Raw genomic sequence first — 15,627 nt, 5'->3', positions numbered from 1 at the left:
CAATACCTTTAATACCTACAGCTAATGGCAAAACTGAAAGCACAGGTGTCTTGGCCTGGGCAGCCAGACCTCAGGCCTCAAAGGAATGGCTGGTTTGGTCTGAAAAGGAGATAAGAACTCCTTTAATAAAAGAAATTCATCATAATAAACCCCTTGAATGTTATTTCCCCTTAGATTCATCAACAAAAGTCCTTTAAGTAACAAAATGAAAACTGATACAAGCCAATCATCCTGGCCAGGCTGTGGCTCATTTTATTGGAAAATTGCCCCTTCCTAAATTTTGGAAAACTGCCCCTTCCTATATTCACCCAGGCCGTCACAGAGCCTTTGATACTAGTGTTCATACTTGAGACAAAGACACCATATTGTGGTCAGTGACATAACTAACAGGGCCGAGAAGTATATTCTGTGTTGAACATCTCTTACCAATTTCATCAAGTAGCTCCTGAGATGGTGGCGGCAGCTCATCAATGTGATGCTGTGAGAAGGCTTCTACTAGTTCTTAAAAAAGGCAAAAGGGAAAATGTCTTAACACCTCTCTGGACCTGAACTGAATTCTTCTAGGCTCTCACATAGACTTGACTGAGGATTTTTCTCACTGACGAAACAAACTAAGGAGGAAGGAAACCTCTTACATAATAGTTCCAGTAGACACCTCCTAACATGTGAATGGTCTTTACTCCCCACTTTTACCCCAATCCCTTTCCTTTCCTACATCAGCCCTTACCCTGGTACTGCTTGATCTATGCCCCTCCCTTCCTAAGGATATTTGGAGGAGGTAAGGTACAAATTCTTACTAAGTGGCTCAATCTGGACCAGGGCTGCTGGAGGAATACAGAGGTTCTGGACCAGCCAAAATGAACAAAAGCACAAAGTAGGAGGCCTTTAACTAAATATTATCAGGCCAGGGGATTTAGAGGCAATCATACTTTGGGTCTTGCCCCAAGTGCTCAATTATAACATTAACCAAAATACCTCAACATAATTTACAAAATCTCTATCCCCCGAGGGAAATTCCAAGAGTTATACCAAAGACAGAAGACGTTAAAATTAAAGTAATAAAGGTAATATGCCTCCAGACTGCTAATATTCTCAGACCTCGTGATTTGGAAACTGTCTTCTAAGAATCTATCCTAAGGAAAGGATCAGAGGTACAGATAAAAAATTATGTACAAAGAGCAAAAAGTGGAAAATGATATAAATCTTACACATAAGAAAATGGTTAAGCAACAAGTAGAATGGACTATAACTACTACATATATTTATGAACAATTTTTAATAACAAGGGAAAAGCCTCAAAAATACATCAAGGGAATAAAGCAGTCCAGAACTGATACACAATATGATCTCACTATGCTAAAACACATTATTATATATTTATAAAAATATTTAAAAGATATGCAAAAAAAGTACATGAGGTTAAAAAAGTGTAGTCACCTTCTTTTTTAAGCTTTTATTTATTCTCCAACTTTTCTACAATGAGTGTGTTTTACTTTTTTTTTTTTTTTTTTTTGAGACGGAGTCTCACTCTGTCGCCCGGGCTGGAGTGCAGTGGCCGGATCTCAGCTCACTGCAAGCTCCGCCTCCCGGGTTCACGCCATTCTCCTGCCTCAGCCTCCCGAGTAGCTGGGACTACAGGTGCCCGCCACCTCGCCCAGCTAGTTTTTTGTATTTTTTAGTAGAGACGGGGTTTCACATTGTTAGCCAGGATGGTCTCGATCTCCTGACCTCGTGATCCGCCCGTCTCGGCCTCCCAAAGTGCTGGGATTACAGGCTTGAGCCACCGCGCCCGGCCGAGTGTGTTTTACTTTTATAATCATGGGGAAAACAGCATTTCTGTCTGAACCTAATGTGGCATCAAAGATTGATAAGCATCAATTTAAGCCTCCTTGATTATAAACTTCTATTTTGATATTAAACACAGGGTACCTTTAGGCAGGCTCCTTCTCTGGGTGGCATCGGGTGGTGATGAGTCACATGCCTTAACAAGGCTGGAGGATCCAGTCCCAATAAATGAAGACAATCTTTTCTATAAGTAAGAGATAAACATAGTAACTGTCATGTGTGTTGAGCTAAAAAGGCATATGCAGCTCAGTCATTTCCAATTGTTTTGTTGATTAAGTCAAACTCACTCACATGTCACCTTCTCTGGGAAGCCTTCTTTTTTTTTTTTGAGATGGAGTCTCACTCTGTTGCCCAGGCTGGAGTACAGTGGCACAATCTCAGCTCGCTGCAACCTTTGCCTCCTAGGTTCTTGCAATTCTCCTGCCTCAGCCTCACAAGTAGCTGGGATTACAGGTGTGTACCACCATGCCCAGCCAATTTTTTTTTGTATTTTTTTTTTTTTTTTTTTTTTTTGAGACGGAGTCTCGCTCTGTCGCCCAGGCTGGAGTGCACTGGCCAGATCTCAGCTCACTGCAAGCTCCACCTCCCGGGTTTACGCCATTCTCCTGCCTCAGCCTCCCGAATAGCTGGGGCTACAGGCGCCCGCCACCTCGCCCGGCTAGTTTTTTGTATTTTTTTTAGTAGAGACGGGGTTTCACCGTGTTAGCCAGAATGGTCTCGATCTCCTGACCTCATGATCCGCCCGTCTCGGCCTCCCAAAGTGCTGGGATTACAGGCTTGAGCCACCGCGCCCGGCCGTTTTTTTTGTATTTTTAGTAGAGACGGGGTTTTCCCATGTTGGCCAGGCTGGTCTCAAACTCCTGACCTCAAATGATCCACCCACTTCAGGCTCCCAAAGTGGTGGGATTACAGGTGTGAGCCACCACATCCGGCCTGGGAAGCCTTCTTATCCCTGACTGCCTCCTCAGCACTCAGTCCTTACCGCTGTGTTACATCAGCCCTGTCTTTCTCACTAGACAGTGAGTTCCTTAGAGGTAGGGATTATGTCTTATTGACACTGGGATGCCTTGAAGAGGGCCTGACATGGTGCCCGGCACTTAGAATCTCCCCAGTTAATGGTTTGTTAAATGAAAACATAAAATTCCTTGTCATTTCCCTACTTCAAAGTGAGACCTTTTTTGAGCCAAATGCCACAAAAGTTGACAATTTTTCATAAAGGAACTTGTACTTTTCTTTCTTTCTTTCTTTCTTTTTTTTTTTTTTGAGACAGGGTCTCACTCTGTCGCCCAGGCTGGAGTGTAGTGGTGCAATCACAGTTCACTGCAACCTCGACCTCCTGGGCTCAGCCTCCTCAGGCTCCTCCCACCTCAGTCTCCTGTGTAGCTGAAACTACAGGCACATGGCACCATGTCCCGGCTAATTCTCTGTATCTTTCATAGAGATAGGGTTTCGTCATGTTGCCCAGGCTGGTCTCAAACTCCTGAAATCAAGTGATCTGCCTGCCTCAGTCTCCCAAAGTGCTGGGATTATAGGCTTGAGCCACCGTGCCTGGCCAGAACTTGTAGTTTTCCTGAAGAGGCTACACATATGAGAAAGGGAGAGGAAAAGAAAAAAAAAAAAGGAGGAAGAAGTAGAAGAGGAGAAGAAGGCAGTACACCATTAAGTGTTTTTCCTGTAGGTTATTAGTTCAGGAGTTCAGGAAACAGTAGAGATCGATCAAAACTCTCAGGGAAGTAACCAGGAGAGGCTTTAAGGAGGAAGCAAAACTTAAGCCTCCCATAACATAGACTCAAGAGAGGAGTCCCAGGGAAGCCAGGAGAGGACCCAGCTTATTTCTTGCCTTCTTAATGAATTTGGAGAAATCTTGGCAGTTTGGGTCACTGGCCCTTTGGGCTGACTCCATGAGTTTGTAACGTGGAATTGATATACTTACAAGACCAGGCAGTCTTGAAGGGCAAGTTTCAGAGGCAGTAAGGAGAGAATCCAGTTTCTTTACTCTCTCTCGGACACTTATAAATTCATCAGACAAAGTCTGAATAAATTCTTGACTGTTCCAGCAAGAGGCAGACTCTGTCTTAACCTGAAATGTGATATTTTCAATGCAGTCTTTATATTGACTGGCAGCTGAAGAAACTGATCCTGTTGGAGAAAAGCGGGAGGTTACTGTCTGAATCCTTTATATTATTTCTCTTTTTTCCCTTTTTCCCTTCGTTTTTGTTTTTTTCTGCCCCAATATGATGTGCAGAAATGAATCCTTTATATTAAAAAAACAAACAAACAAAAGAAAACATCCAAACCCACAAACCTATACCTATACTAAGGATTTTCCAAATTGCTAATAACTAAAATAAGGCCAGGTGCGGTGGCTCACGCCTGTAATCCCAGCACTTTGGGAGGCCAAGGGGGGCGGATCATGAGGTCAGGAGATTGAGACCATCCTGGCTAATATGGTGAAACCCCATCTCTACTAAAAATACAAAACATTAGCCGGGTGTGGTGGCGGGTGCCTGTAGTCCCAGTTATTCAGGGGGCTGAGGCAGAAGAATGACGTGAACCCGGGAGGCGGAGCTTGCAGTGAGCCGAGGTTGCACCACTGCACTCCAGCCTGGGGGACAGAATGAGACTCTGTCTTTAAAAAAAAAAAAAAAAGAAAAAAAATTACTGAAATAATCATTGACCTGAGACACAGCTCCTCATGGTGTAAAATATAATAGTCTCTAAACTTGTCCTCTAAACTTTATCAAAATAAAATAAAGGGAGATTTTTTAAACCACAAATATATTGGAAGTAAGGCCACTAAAGACAGGATATTTGATGCTGGTTGCATATGGTTGCAGGACTTAAGAACTACATAAAGTTTAAGCACAAGGTACTGTTTTAAGTTGCAAACTCTACAAAGCTCAATGTTTTTGTTCTAAATTCAGTAGCGCTTAGAGGAGACCTAGTATTTGCATGGCTTTACCACTGCAGTTCTAACCAAAACCTCCTAACGGCTGCCCAATAATCACCACCACCATCACCCTGCCCCCTTGGCTTACAATGGGATTACCCAGCTTTGGCCCTAAGGAAAAACCTTTGCACTGTGACAACACAGCCATCAGCTGTGATCCCACAGCTTGGCTTCCCAGAGCCAATGGGCTGGGGCCGTAAGTTCTTCTCCCCAAACACTTCTTTTCCCTGTGATTACCTGGGCTGAGTGGAGTGCTGACACTGGTAGGTGCATGGTTTATTTTGGGTGTTTTGCATGAAGCTTCCTTAAAAGAGCTGTCTGGTTCATAGGAGATACTAGACAGGTCTTGAATGTCTGTCAATGATCTAAAGAATTAAGAGCACACAATAACGATGAGAAGATGACTAGAAAAATCAAACAATATATTCCTGACAGGTATTTTTTAAGTATATTCTTAGCAAAATTTTTATGTGGCAATAGGCCAGAATTAGAGAATATCTTAGAACATCTTATATATCTTAAAGAGAATATTAGAGAACATATTTAAAAGAGATTGTAACTTTTTTTTTTAATATTCTTTATTACCACAGAGTTTTTTTTTTTTCTTTTTTTGAGACGGAGTTTTGCTCTTGTCACCCAGGATGGAGTGCAATGGCACGATCTTGGCTCACTGCAACCTCCACCTCCTGGGTTCAAGTGATTCTCCTGCCTCAGCCTCCCAGGTAGCTGGGACTACAAGCGTGTGCCACCACGCCTGGCTAATTTTAGTATTTTTAGTAGAGATGGGATTTCACCATGTTGGCCAGGCTGGTCACGAACTCCTGATCTCAGGTGATCAGCCCGCCTTGGCCTCCCAAGGTGCTGGGATTATAGGTGTGAGCCACCACACCTGGCACCATAGAGACTTTCTTTGCCAGATATTGTAACTTTAAACATATCAGCAGCTTAAAATAAACTATTTACATAGATGAAATATTCCATATTTCCAGGATATTTATGTGGAAAATAGATTTAATCTACCTTAAGCGTAAACTTATTATTATTATCGTCACTACATTTCCTTGAATGTAAGCTGCTATTAGCTATAAATCACATCACCAATTTGATAACAACTTTTTGGTGAAAGCAGCAGCATACTCATATTAAGTCTACACATAAAAATGGAAAGATTCTTACAAACAAGAATATACTATTCCCTTAAAACCAAGACTTTACACAAGCATCCCTAGGCACTCTCTTTGGTGATCATACATGTCTTTCTCTTTCAGTTCCTTTAGTGACTCTTTTGATGTCTCTTCTTGTTCATCTTCAGTACTGTGAGAAAGAAAGTAAGAAAATTACATAAATCCCCTCTGTGTTCCTTAACTTGGTACAAGGAACCAGTTGATCAGCCCAGTGTGAGACACAGAGGAAAGGGCACTAAGCTCAGGAGTAGAAAGTATGAGTTCTGTGCTGGGCACAGTGGCTCATGCCTGTAATCCCAGCACTTTGGGAGACCAAGGCAGGTGGATCACGAGGTCAAGAGATTGAGACCATCCAGCCAACATAGTGAAACCCCGTCTCTACTAAAAATACAAAAATTAGCTGGGCGTGGTGGCATGCACCTGTAGTTCCAGCTACTCAGGAGGCTGAGGCAGGAGAATCGCTTGACCCTGGGAGGCGGAGGTTGCAGTGAGCTGAGATCGCACCATTGCACTCCAGCCTGGGCAACAAGAGTGAGACTCTGTCTCCAAAGTAAAAAAAAAAAAAAAAACAGTGTGAGTTCTGGTTCTGCCTGTACTACTAGCTGTAAGTTCTCTGACGTGTCTGGGCCTGGGCCTCAATTTTCTCTCCAGAGATTGAATAAATACTCTCTAAGGGTCAGCTCTGAAATCAGTTAAAGACTCTATACGACCGTGAGCAAGTTCATGAGAAAATCAACAGAGCATAGGAACTTTGCTGGGAGGTGAGATATTGGAGCAAAGGGGCACAGTCACGAGGCCTTAGCACCTGTAAGAAGCTTCCTGGTATAGTGTACTAGGAGAGGCCAGAGAGGCTTGTACCAAAAAATGGCCAGAATAGTGAAGATAAACTTGACCCGTTTCTACTTTAACCAATACTTAAGATTCAATTTCAGTACTCACTGAACATTAACTATAAGGCAGATCCCATGCTAAATCCTTCCATATGTTTTTGCTTTTTTTTTTTTTTGAGACAGAGTCTAGCTCTTGTTTCCCAGGCTGGAGTGCAGTGGCACGATCTCGGCTCACTGCAACCTTCGCCTCCTGGGTTCAAGCGATTCTCCTGCCTCAGCTTCCCAAGTAGCTGGGATTACAGGCATGCACCACTAAGCCCAGCTAATTTTTTGTATTTTTAGTAGAGACGGGGTTTCTCCATGTTGATCAGGCTGATCTCAAACTCCTGACCTCAGATGATCCGCCCGCCTTGGCCTCCCAAAGTGCTGGGATTACAGGCGTGAGCCCCCGTGCCTGACCTTCACATTTTTAATCCTTGCAAAAATCCTGTGAGACCAATGATATAAATGAAAGATCACGGATTTGGGGTTGAGTTGTGACTTTATTCCGTTCCCAAAAATGTTTGTTTCTCCTTCTAAGCACATAACAGAACAGCACTTTTTGGCCCTCTTGATTTACATAAATGACCACAGGATTTGTTTTAACCAGTAAGATATGAGTGAAAGCGATGAGTCACTTCTGGGCAGAAACTTTAACAGCCAGTACACAACTCACCATTTTCCATTTTTCCTGCCTTAGCAATCAAGGAAGCAAAAAAATCATACAGTAAATAACTTTTTGGGACTGCTTTTCCTACTCAGCATAATTCTCTGGAAATTTAGCCAAGGTGTTGCATGTATCAATAGTTTATTCCTTTTCACTGCTGAGTAGCACTCAATGGTATGGATGTACCAAAGTCTGTTTAATCATTTACTTGGTGAAGGACATCTGGGTTTCCAGTGTGGAGATATTATAGATAAATTTGTTATAAACATTCCCATATGTATTTCTGTGTAAATGTAAATTTTCATCTCTCTGGGATAAATGCCCAGGAGTTATATTATTACTTTAAGTTCCTATTGTCAACATTCTCAGTAAGGATTCTTATCCCTACTTCACAGATGGGAAAATAGAATAGAGTGGTTGAGAACCTTGACAAGGTCACATGAACAGAAAGTCAGAGTCAGGATCTAAGTAAAGGTGATGACTCTACCCCTCAAATTCTACTGCACAAGTATAACAAAGCTAAGCTGCCCAAAGCTAACTTTGATAAGATAGTAGCTAACACATTTGAAGACAAGCAATATATAAACACGGGGCATTATCACCATTTAACACCACATCTGTGAGTCTGAAACTGCATAAGATAAAACAGCCCATACCTTCGTATAGGTTGAAATTGAGACCTGGGCAAAATCTCAGCATTCTTTCCAAGAATTTTTCTCATCTGGAACTTTTCCTCACCTGAAAGCATAAAGTAATTTTTTTTTAACTGATCTTTGTCAACCCAAATTATTATCATCATTCCCTAGAATGTCCCTTCGTCTGCTCCAGAATTAGAAATAATCTGGATAAACAAAGTGCTGCCCTAATTGGGTTTGGATTGAGTGCTGTAGAAGAGGTTTTTACTCTGAAAGTTTATTTTCCTTGCTCAGAGCACAGAACTATATATTCTGACACTCAGAATACAATCAAGTTATTTACTGGCCTTTCAGTTATAACCACAGTTATTTCTGGAGACAAATGTTTTGTCTTTTTAAGAAGGCAAACTGACCGGGTTCCTGTGAACAGACACCAGGGGGCGTTGAAAACAAGAACTGTTTGTTAACTAAACAATCCCGAACTATGCCACTTGGCCACCAAACACCACCTAAAGAGTAGGGGCGGGGGTGGAGTCTTGAGTACTGAGGAGCTAATTCAACAGTCTTCTGTTCTCCTTGGCATCAAGTTATTTGAAGTTACTCCTCCCCAAATCTCAGTAAGATGCTTTGCTCCAGGCAGGCGGGGCCGGTATCCATTTTCCTTCCCACCACTGTACTGTCCTAGCTTATAGAGAAGGGGGCAGACGGAGCATCCTTTGCTTTGCAGACCTCCAGGCAGGCAGGGCCAGTATCCATTTTCCTTCCCACCACTGTACTGTCCTAGTTAATAAAGAAGGGGACAGATGGAGCATCCAGCCCTGTTTCCAAATGCCCATGACTCCCCCACCCCCATCCCATTCCTTAGGTCCAGGTGGTCTGGTAGACACTAAAAAGGCCCACCAGAACAATGCCACCTTTCACAGTTACCAAGTAGCTCTGAAACTCCACCAGTGGAGAGACATTAGGGGTTCCTCTTCCTCTGACACTCTTTTAAAATGATAAATATCCAGAAAGCATAAACTAATTCCTAATAAGCAACATTTAGAGCTTAGAGACTTTAGAGTCAGACCCTCTCCTTTACTTTACACCAGGCGAAAGTGGGGCCCTGGGGTGAAGTGACTTGCTGAAGTTTATGCAGAAAAAGTCAGTGGCAGAATGGGGCTTGGAACCTAGCACGCTGCATCCTGTACCCCTGTTGTATCCTCTGATGTGGAAGGGGATATACATCAGAGCACTAGATGGAAAAGGGGGTAGAGAGGGGCAGAAAGAAGTAAATGGAGTAGAAATCAGAGACTTTTTCACATACTTTAGATGTCTGTATCAAACTAACTCTGGTTATCTGACCTGTCTGCCCTAAACTTTTCCATCCCACTCAACTCACCTCCAAATACAAGTTAAGTGGCCACATACAAGGCAGGTCCAAAAAAGAGGCTCTGCAGGAAGAGGTGGGTGGCCCAAGGCTCTGGAGACTTTCAATACATATTATGCTGAGACTTTAACTGTTCATCTAAAAGCTTACAGCTTCTTAAAACACTTCCAACTCTGGCAGGGGCCTACACAAGGTTACAGTTGGAAGCTGGAGTATGCAGTGGAGGAAGCGAGTAAGTTCATAACCCCACCTTCTTTGGGTTTACAGGGTTGAGACATGACCATGGATAGTTACACAGGTTGGTAGGTGGATAACTCTAGTTTTAAAATAGATGAGTGCATACCTTAAAAGAACAAGAGTACACAATTCTAAAAATGTAACAAAGCCAACAGTTAACTTATATCTGTCTGGTGACACATCCCTGGCTACGGATCCAAGGCTACCTTCTCACCTAATAGAAAGCCCCTGCTAAGTTATACAGAACCCAAGGCCTCCCAAGTGGTAGATGTTAAGTTGAATCTGCATTGTTAGCTGTTACTAACTCTTTGCTAAGATGCTAAGCAAGCAAAGGAAAATGCTGGTGACACTGCCTTCTGGGGAGAAGAAGAAACCTAGTTCTAATTTTGTTATGTCAAAAACTAGCTATGTAGCTTGGGCAAATCCCCCAGGTCAGCTTAGCAAAGATAACTGTGCACTTGCTATGTGGCACACCAAGGAGCCTGAAAGCTTGAGAGACCAAAGGGGGAAAAAGCAGTGACTGCAACAACATATGCTATAAAAATGCAAGGGGAGGTATAAATAATACAACACATGGATGTCATGAGGTTGGTGAGGAGCAAGGGATTTGTTCTCTTGAGGAGAAATCATTGAACCTTGGTTTTCTCAACCATATAATGAAAGGTTTGGACGAGGCTGTCCCTCAGGATCCCCCCAGCTCTAAATATCTGTGATCCAACAGAAGAAAGTGAAAGGAAGTGATTCTCAAGGAATCTTCTGTAAGGGCTTATTTCCAGAGACTTGAGGTTGGGCAAATGCACCTTGTATTCCTTCAAAGTCCTCTTCTATGGGACTCGAGGTCTAAAAATGAACAAAAGAAAGGAGGTTCACTGGAGGCAGACATATTAAAAGGTCAATAATTTCTTGATGTTCTTAAATCTTGAAAATCTTCATAAGATCCCTGCGTCTTTATAGAAAAAGTACAAACTTGCTTCCTAGACATTAAGTACTTATTTGTACCATATGTCCCCTCCTCAGTAAGTCCTCCCTCACCTCCCATTGTGAAGAGGAATTATGTGACTCCCCCACCTTATATCACTATCCCTGTTCATCCCAATCTTCCAACAAAGATGTTTTGGTTCTTGGGAGCTTTATCAAAAGAGCTAAATAAAGTTTAAAAGCTGGCCTGGTATGCGGAAGTACTCTGTGAGGTAAGAAGTCAGAATGCTGGTTCCTTTTGGAAGAGGCAGTGACTGGATGGGAGCACAAGGGGTCTTTTGGGGACTAGTAATGTTTCATTTCCTTTTTTTCAAACAAGGTCCTGCTATGTTGCTCAAGCTGTTCTCAAACTCCTGAGCTCAAGCAATACTCCCACCTCAGCCTCCTAAAGTGTTGTGATTATAGACATGAGCCACCACATCAAGCTGAAATTATATATATATTTTTTGAGATGGAATCTCACTCTGTCACCCAGGCTGGAGTGCAGTGGCACGATCTCAGCTCACTGTAACCTCTGACCCCCGGGTTCAAGCAATTCTCCTGCCTCAGCCTCCCCCCGAATAGCTGGGAATACAGGCACCTGCCTCTGCACCCAGCTAATTTTTGTATTTTTAGTAGAGGTGGGGTTTCACCATCTTGGCCAGGCTGGTCTTGAACTTCTGACCTCACGATCCATCCACCTTGGCCTCCCAAAGTGCTGGGATTACAGGCGTGAGCTACTGTGCCTGGTCTGAAATTATATCTTTGATGCATCCTAGAATTCTTATCAGTCAAATACTGTGATTGACACATACAATCCTCCCTTTTTCTCCACCCGACCTTTCATATTGGTAAAAGATCCCAAAAAGGTGCCAGGTTAGCAGGGAGGTAGGGTAGAAAATAAGTAAATAAGAGAATCCAACAAAATTCATTTTAGAAATGAAAATACTCTATACAGCAGGTTCTTGTAAAAGCTAGGCAGATTCCCAAGAAAACTTGGTATATTGGACAGTCTCATATTTGTTGCTGAACCCTTGCCTCAATCTTGGCTCTCCCATCACTAAAGCTTGTCAGGCTGGAGTTAATTAATTCCGTACATCTGCAGAACACCAGTCTTCCTCAGAGACAGGAATGATAGCCTCGTCCCTTCCCAACAGGAAGAATATATGAATTAGGTAGCATGAATAAAAATGTTTTGATCTAGGCACGGTGGCTCACACCTGTAATCCCAGCATTTTGGGAGGCCGAGGCGGGCGGATCACAAGGTCAAGAGTTCAAGACCAGTCCGACCAACATGGTGAAACCCCATCTCTGCTAAAAATACAAAAATTAGCTGGGTGTGATGGCGCACACCTGTAATCCCAGCTACTCAGGAGGCTGAGGCAGGAGAATCGCTTGAACCCAGGAGGCAGAGGTTGCAGTGAGCCGAGATTACACCACTGCACTCCAGCCTGGATGACGGAGCGAGACTCTGTCTCAAAAAATTTTTTTTAAAAAATAAATGTTTTGAAAAAAAAGTACAAAGTGCTGTATAAATGCAGTAACCAAATTTGGGGAGAAACTGCACATGACCTCCCATTCTCAAAAATAAAAAATCTTTCAGACGTTTTTTCAAAACACATGAGCGCATAGGTTCATATCACACTCCTGACACCAAAAAAGGTATAAAAAACCCTGGTATACATTATATACTTTGATATGTAAGCTATTTTTCTCAATAAAATAAGGCAATGGAGAAAGGTGAAAATGTACTTTACCCTGAACTGCGTTTTTTACCTCTAGAGCTAAGTTTTCTTGAGCAGTCGAGGAGTAAAAATATTCATCGTCTGGAGTTAAAAATTCATTTGTTATGTCCTCAGAAGACTCTGGTGAACAAGTTGATTGCATGGACTGATGCTGTTAATAATGTAGGAAATCACTTTTAAGTTGCTGTTCATTGTAACCAAATCCCTTTATAGTTGGATGCAGTGTTAACAATGGGGTTACCTAACACTACCCAGCAGTCAGTGTGACACTCTGAGCTGACTCTCCCTACCTCTTTGTGCATGTGCCTCTGCCTTCCCTTCCTGGTGGGGAAAAGCAGCTGTGAACTGCCTGGAGTAGCATGAAAGAATGCTAATCCTGAGCCTCAGCAGCATCATCTGCAGAATGGGTGGAGATGAGGTGACCTTCCTGTTCTAATATTCTAAATAAGGAGAAAGGCCCTAGTCAACTCAAGTTGAGTACTGAATTTAAACACCCTGATCCCTCATAGGCAGAGACATAGCCCATGTGTTGGCATCATCTTACAGATGAAGAGGCTACGGCTACTCAGAACCTGTGAGACTCTCGCGTATTATAGGTTAAAGGCAAATGAAGAAGCATTTTAAAAACAGCAATGTACTCTCAATAATAAAAAAAAAAATAGTAAAAAGCAGCAAATTTATATTTGTTTATTTATTTTTCTGAGACAGAGTCTCGCTCTGTCACTCAGGCTGGAGTGCAGAGGCATGATCTCGGCTCACTGCAACCTCCACCTCCCAGGTTCAAGTGATTCTCCTGCTTCAGCCTCCTGGGTAGCTAAGACTACAGGTGTGTGCCACCATGCCCGGCTAATTTTTGTATTTTTAGTAGAGACAGGTCTCACTATGTTAGCCAAGCTGGTCTTGAACTCCTGTCTTTGTGATCTGCCTGCCTCAGCCTCCCAAAGTGCTGGGATTACAGGCGTGAGCCACCATGCCCAGCCTGCAAATTTCTGTGCCTTTTTGAGACAGAGTCTTCCTCTGTCACCCAGGCTGGAGTGCAGTGGCATGATCTCGGCTCACTGCAGCCTCCGCCTCTGGAGTTCCAGTGATTCTCCTGCCTCAGCCTGCCAAGTAGCTGGGATTACAGGTGTACGCCAGCACGCCTGGCTACTTTTTGTATTTTTAGTAGAGATGGGGTTTCACCATGTTGGCATGGCTGGTCTCAAACTCCTGATCTCAAATGATCCTCCCACCTCGGACTCCCAAAGTGCTGGGATTATAGGAGTGAGCCACTGCGACCTGCCTGCAAATTTATTTCTTTAGCATCTCTGTTCCACCCCTTTTTTCCTGCTTATTTTGCAATATTCAGGACCTGATTACCATATGGCCAAACAAACGGCTCACTTCAGTCTTTTTTTTTTTTTTTTTTTTTTTGAGACAGGGACTCATTTGGTCACCCAGGCTGGAATACAGTGGCGCAATGACAGCTCGCTGCAGCCTCGAACTCCTAGGCTCAAGTGATCCTCCTGCCTCAGCCTCCCGAGTAGCTGAGACTACAGGTGCACACTATCATGCCTGGCTAATTTTTATTTTATTTTATTTAGACAGGGTCTCACTCTGTCCCCTAGGCTGGAGTGCAGTGGCGTGATCATGGCTCACTGCAGCCTCAACCTCCCCAAGCTCAGGGGATCCTCCCACTTCAGCCTCCCAAGTAGCTGGGACTACAGGCATGCACCATATCCAACTAACCTTTCTATCTTTGGTAGAGATGGGGTCTCGCCATGTTGCCAAGGCTGGTCTCGAACTCCTGGACTCAAGCAATCTGCCCACCTTGGCCTCCCAAAGTGCTGGGATTACAGGAGTGAGCCACTGTGCTCAGCTGATTTTTACATTTTTTGTAGGCAGGGTCATATTATGGTGCCTAGCCTGGTCTTGACCTCCTGGCTTTAAGCGATCCTCCTGCTTCAGCCTCCCAATGTGCTGGAATTACAGGTGTGAGCCACTACACCCAACCTTCAGTGATCTCTTGGCAGAGATGTTGTGACTAATTTCCTCGGACATGGCTTTTTGCCACATGCTTCCCTTCCTGTGCACTTAACAGTTGCTCCTCTTTATCTCTCATCAAACTGAATTTGAGTCCTGGCCTCCTGCAGACATTCCCCACTTTTCTGCCTAGGCCTGCTTCTCCAGCTCAGCCAGTATGCTTAATATGACTGTTCTTCCAGCCCTCAAGTCAGAGAAAGAATAAGCTGATCTTATGAATGGTTCGTATGCCATGATTAAATATAATAGGTCAAAAGACCTTACATTTTATCACTATGGTATTCATATATTGTATCATTCTCAATTGCTGTCTATATTCTTTAAATGATTGCAATCCCATGTCAATGACAATAAAAAAAATTTGGTTTCTTAGTCTGGCTGCGCTATGGCCTAGAGTGTGTTAAAGCCCTGAAGCAAGGCTGTAACTGCAGTGAAAATGCAAATGGATCCTGCTGAGGCGCAGTTGTCAGGCACAAACACATCACTTCCACTGAGCTGGGAGCTGAGTTTGGCCCTTAGAGGATATTCCAGGTGAAGGTACTCTCATAGCAACCCTGCCCTTGCTTTTCCTACTCCTAACTGACCTCAGTCATCTGCCGGGGAAGGAGCTTTGCTCCAGTTTTGTTTACCCAACTATACCAGAAACTCACATGCAAAAGCTGAATCTGACACTTTTCTGTACTCTCCCAATCTCCAGGATACACAATTCACTGAGTTGAACTGACGTTTTAAAAAGTATCAGACAGGAGGAAAGATTATTTTATTCATGTCAGTGACATGAAGGCACATGCTCCAGCCAAAAATAACTACTATAGGTATTATTTTGGTGTCATAACACACTACAACTCAGATCTATCTTATTAGATCCTTGGGTTCAACTTGGCTTTCCAGGCAGTATTACTTACACTGTAAGATTTCTCAACAGCCACTAATGCGTCAGAACTTGCTTGAAAGGCTTCACTATACTCTGGTTGCTCCTTTTGTCTGGGAGATGGGTGCCTGATACCTAATGATTGTAACACAGTCAGGGCCAAAGTTATTCAGTGATATTCAGACAACAAGGAAGAGCATAAAGGTGGCATGAGAGAAGAGATGAATACATATTCTGCCAAGAGTGGCCATGTCCCATACCTTAGGTTCAGTCCAG

The 15,627-nt window shown here is 43.2% G+C and overlaps 1 protein-coding gene across 1 annotated transcript in view; it reads right to left on the bottom strand.

Annotated features, from left to right (window-relative positions):
• TEX14 (testis expressed 14, intercellular bridge forming factor) overlaps positions 1-15,627 on the bottom strand; it is a 78,148-nt gene that overhangs the window by 12,643 nt on the left and 49,878 nt on the right. Inside the window, exons 18-25 of the mRNA XM_030923689.1 lie at positions 15,386-15,486; positions 10,557-10,596; positions 8,172-8,253; positions 6,047-6,109; positions 5,033-5,160; positions 3,779-3,984; positions 1,930-2,029; positions 427-501 (exon numbers count right to left, since the gene is read on the bottom strand). Of these exons, the coding sequence (XP_030779549.1) occupies positions 427-501; positions 1,930-2,029; positions 3,779-3,984; positions 5,033-5,160; positions 6,047-6,109; positions 8,172-8,253; positions 10,557-10,596; positions 15,386-15,486 (795 nt within the window). The remainder of the gene's footprint in view (positions 1-426; positions 502-1,929; positions 2,030-3,778; positions 3,985-5,032; positions 5,161-6,046; positions 6,110-8,171; positions 8,254-10,556; positions 10,597-15,385; positions 15,487-15,627) is intronic.

The sequence above is a fragment of the Rhinopithecus roxellana genome, chromosome 19, assembly GCF_007565055.1.
Source record: "Rhinopithecus roxellana isolate Shanxi Qingling chromosome 19, ASM756505v1, whole genome shotgun sequence".
Taxonomy (NCBI): domain Eukaryota; kingdom Metazoa; phylum Chordata; class Mammalia; order Primates; family Cercopithecidae; genus Rhinopithecus; species Rhinopithecus roxellana.
Note: the sequence above shows the minus strand (reverse complement) of the source record. Positions and strands in the feature narration are given on the sequence as shown.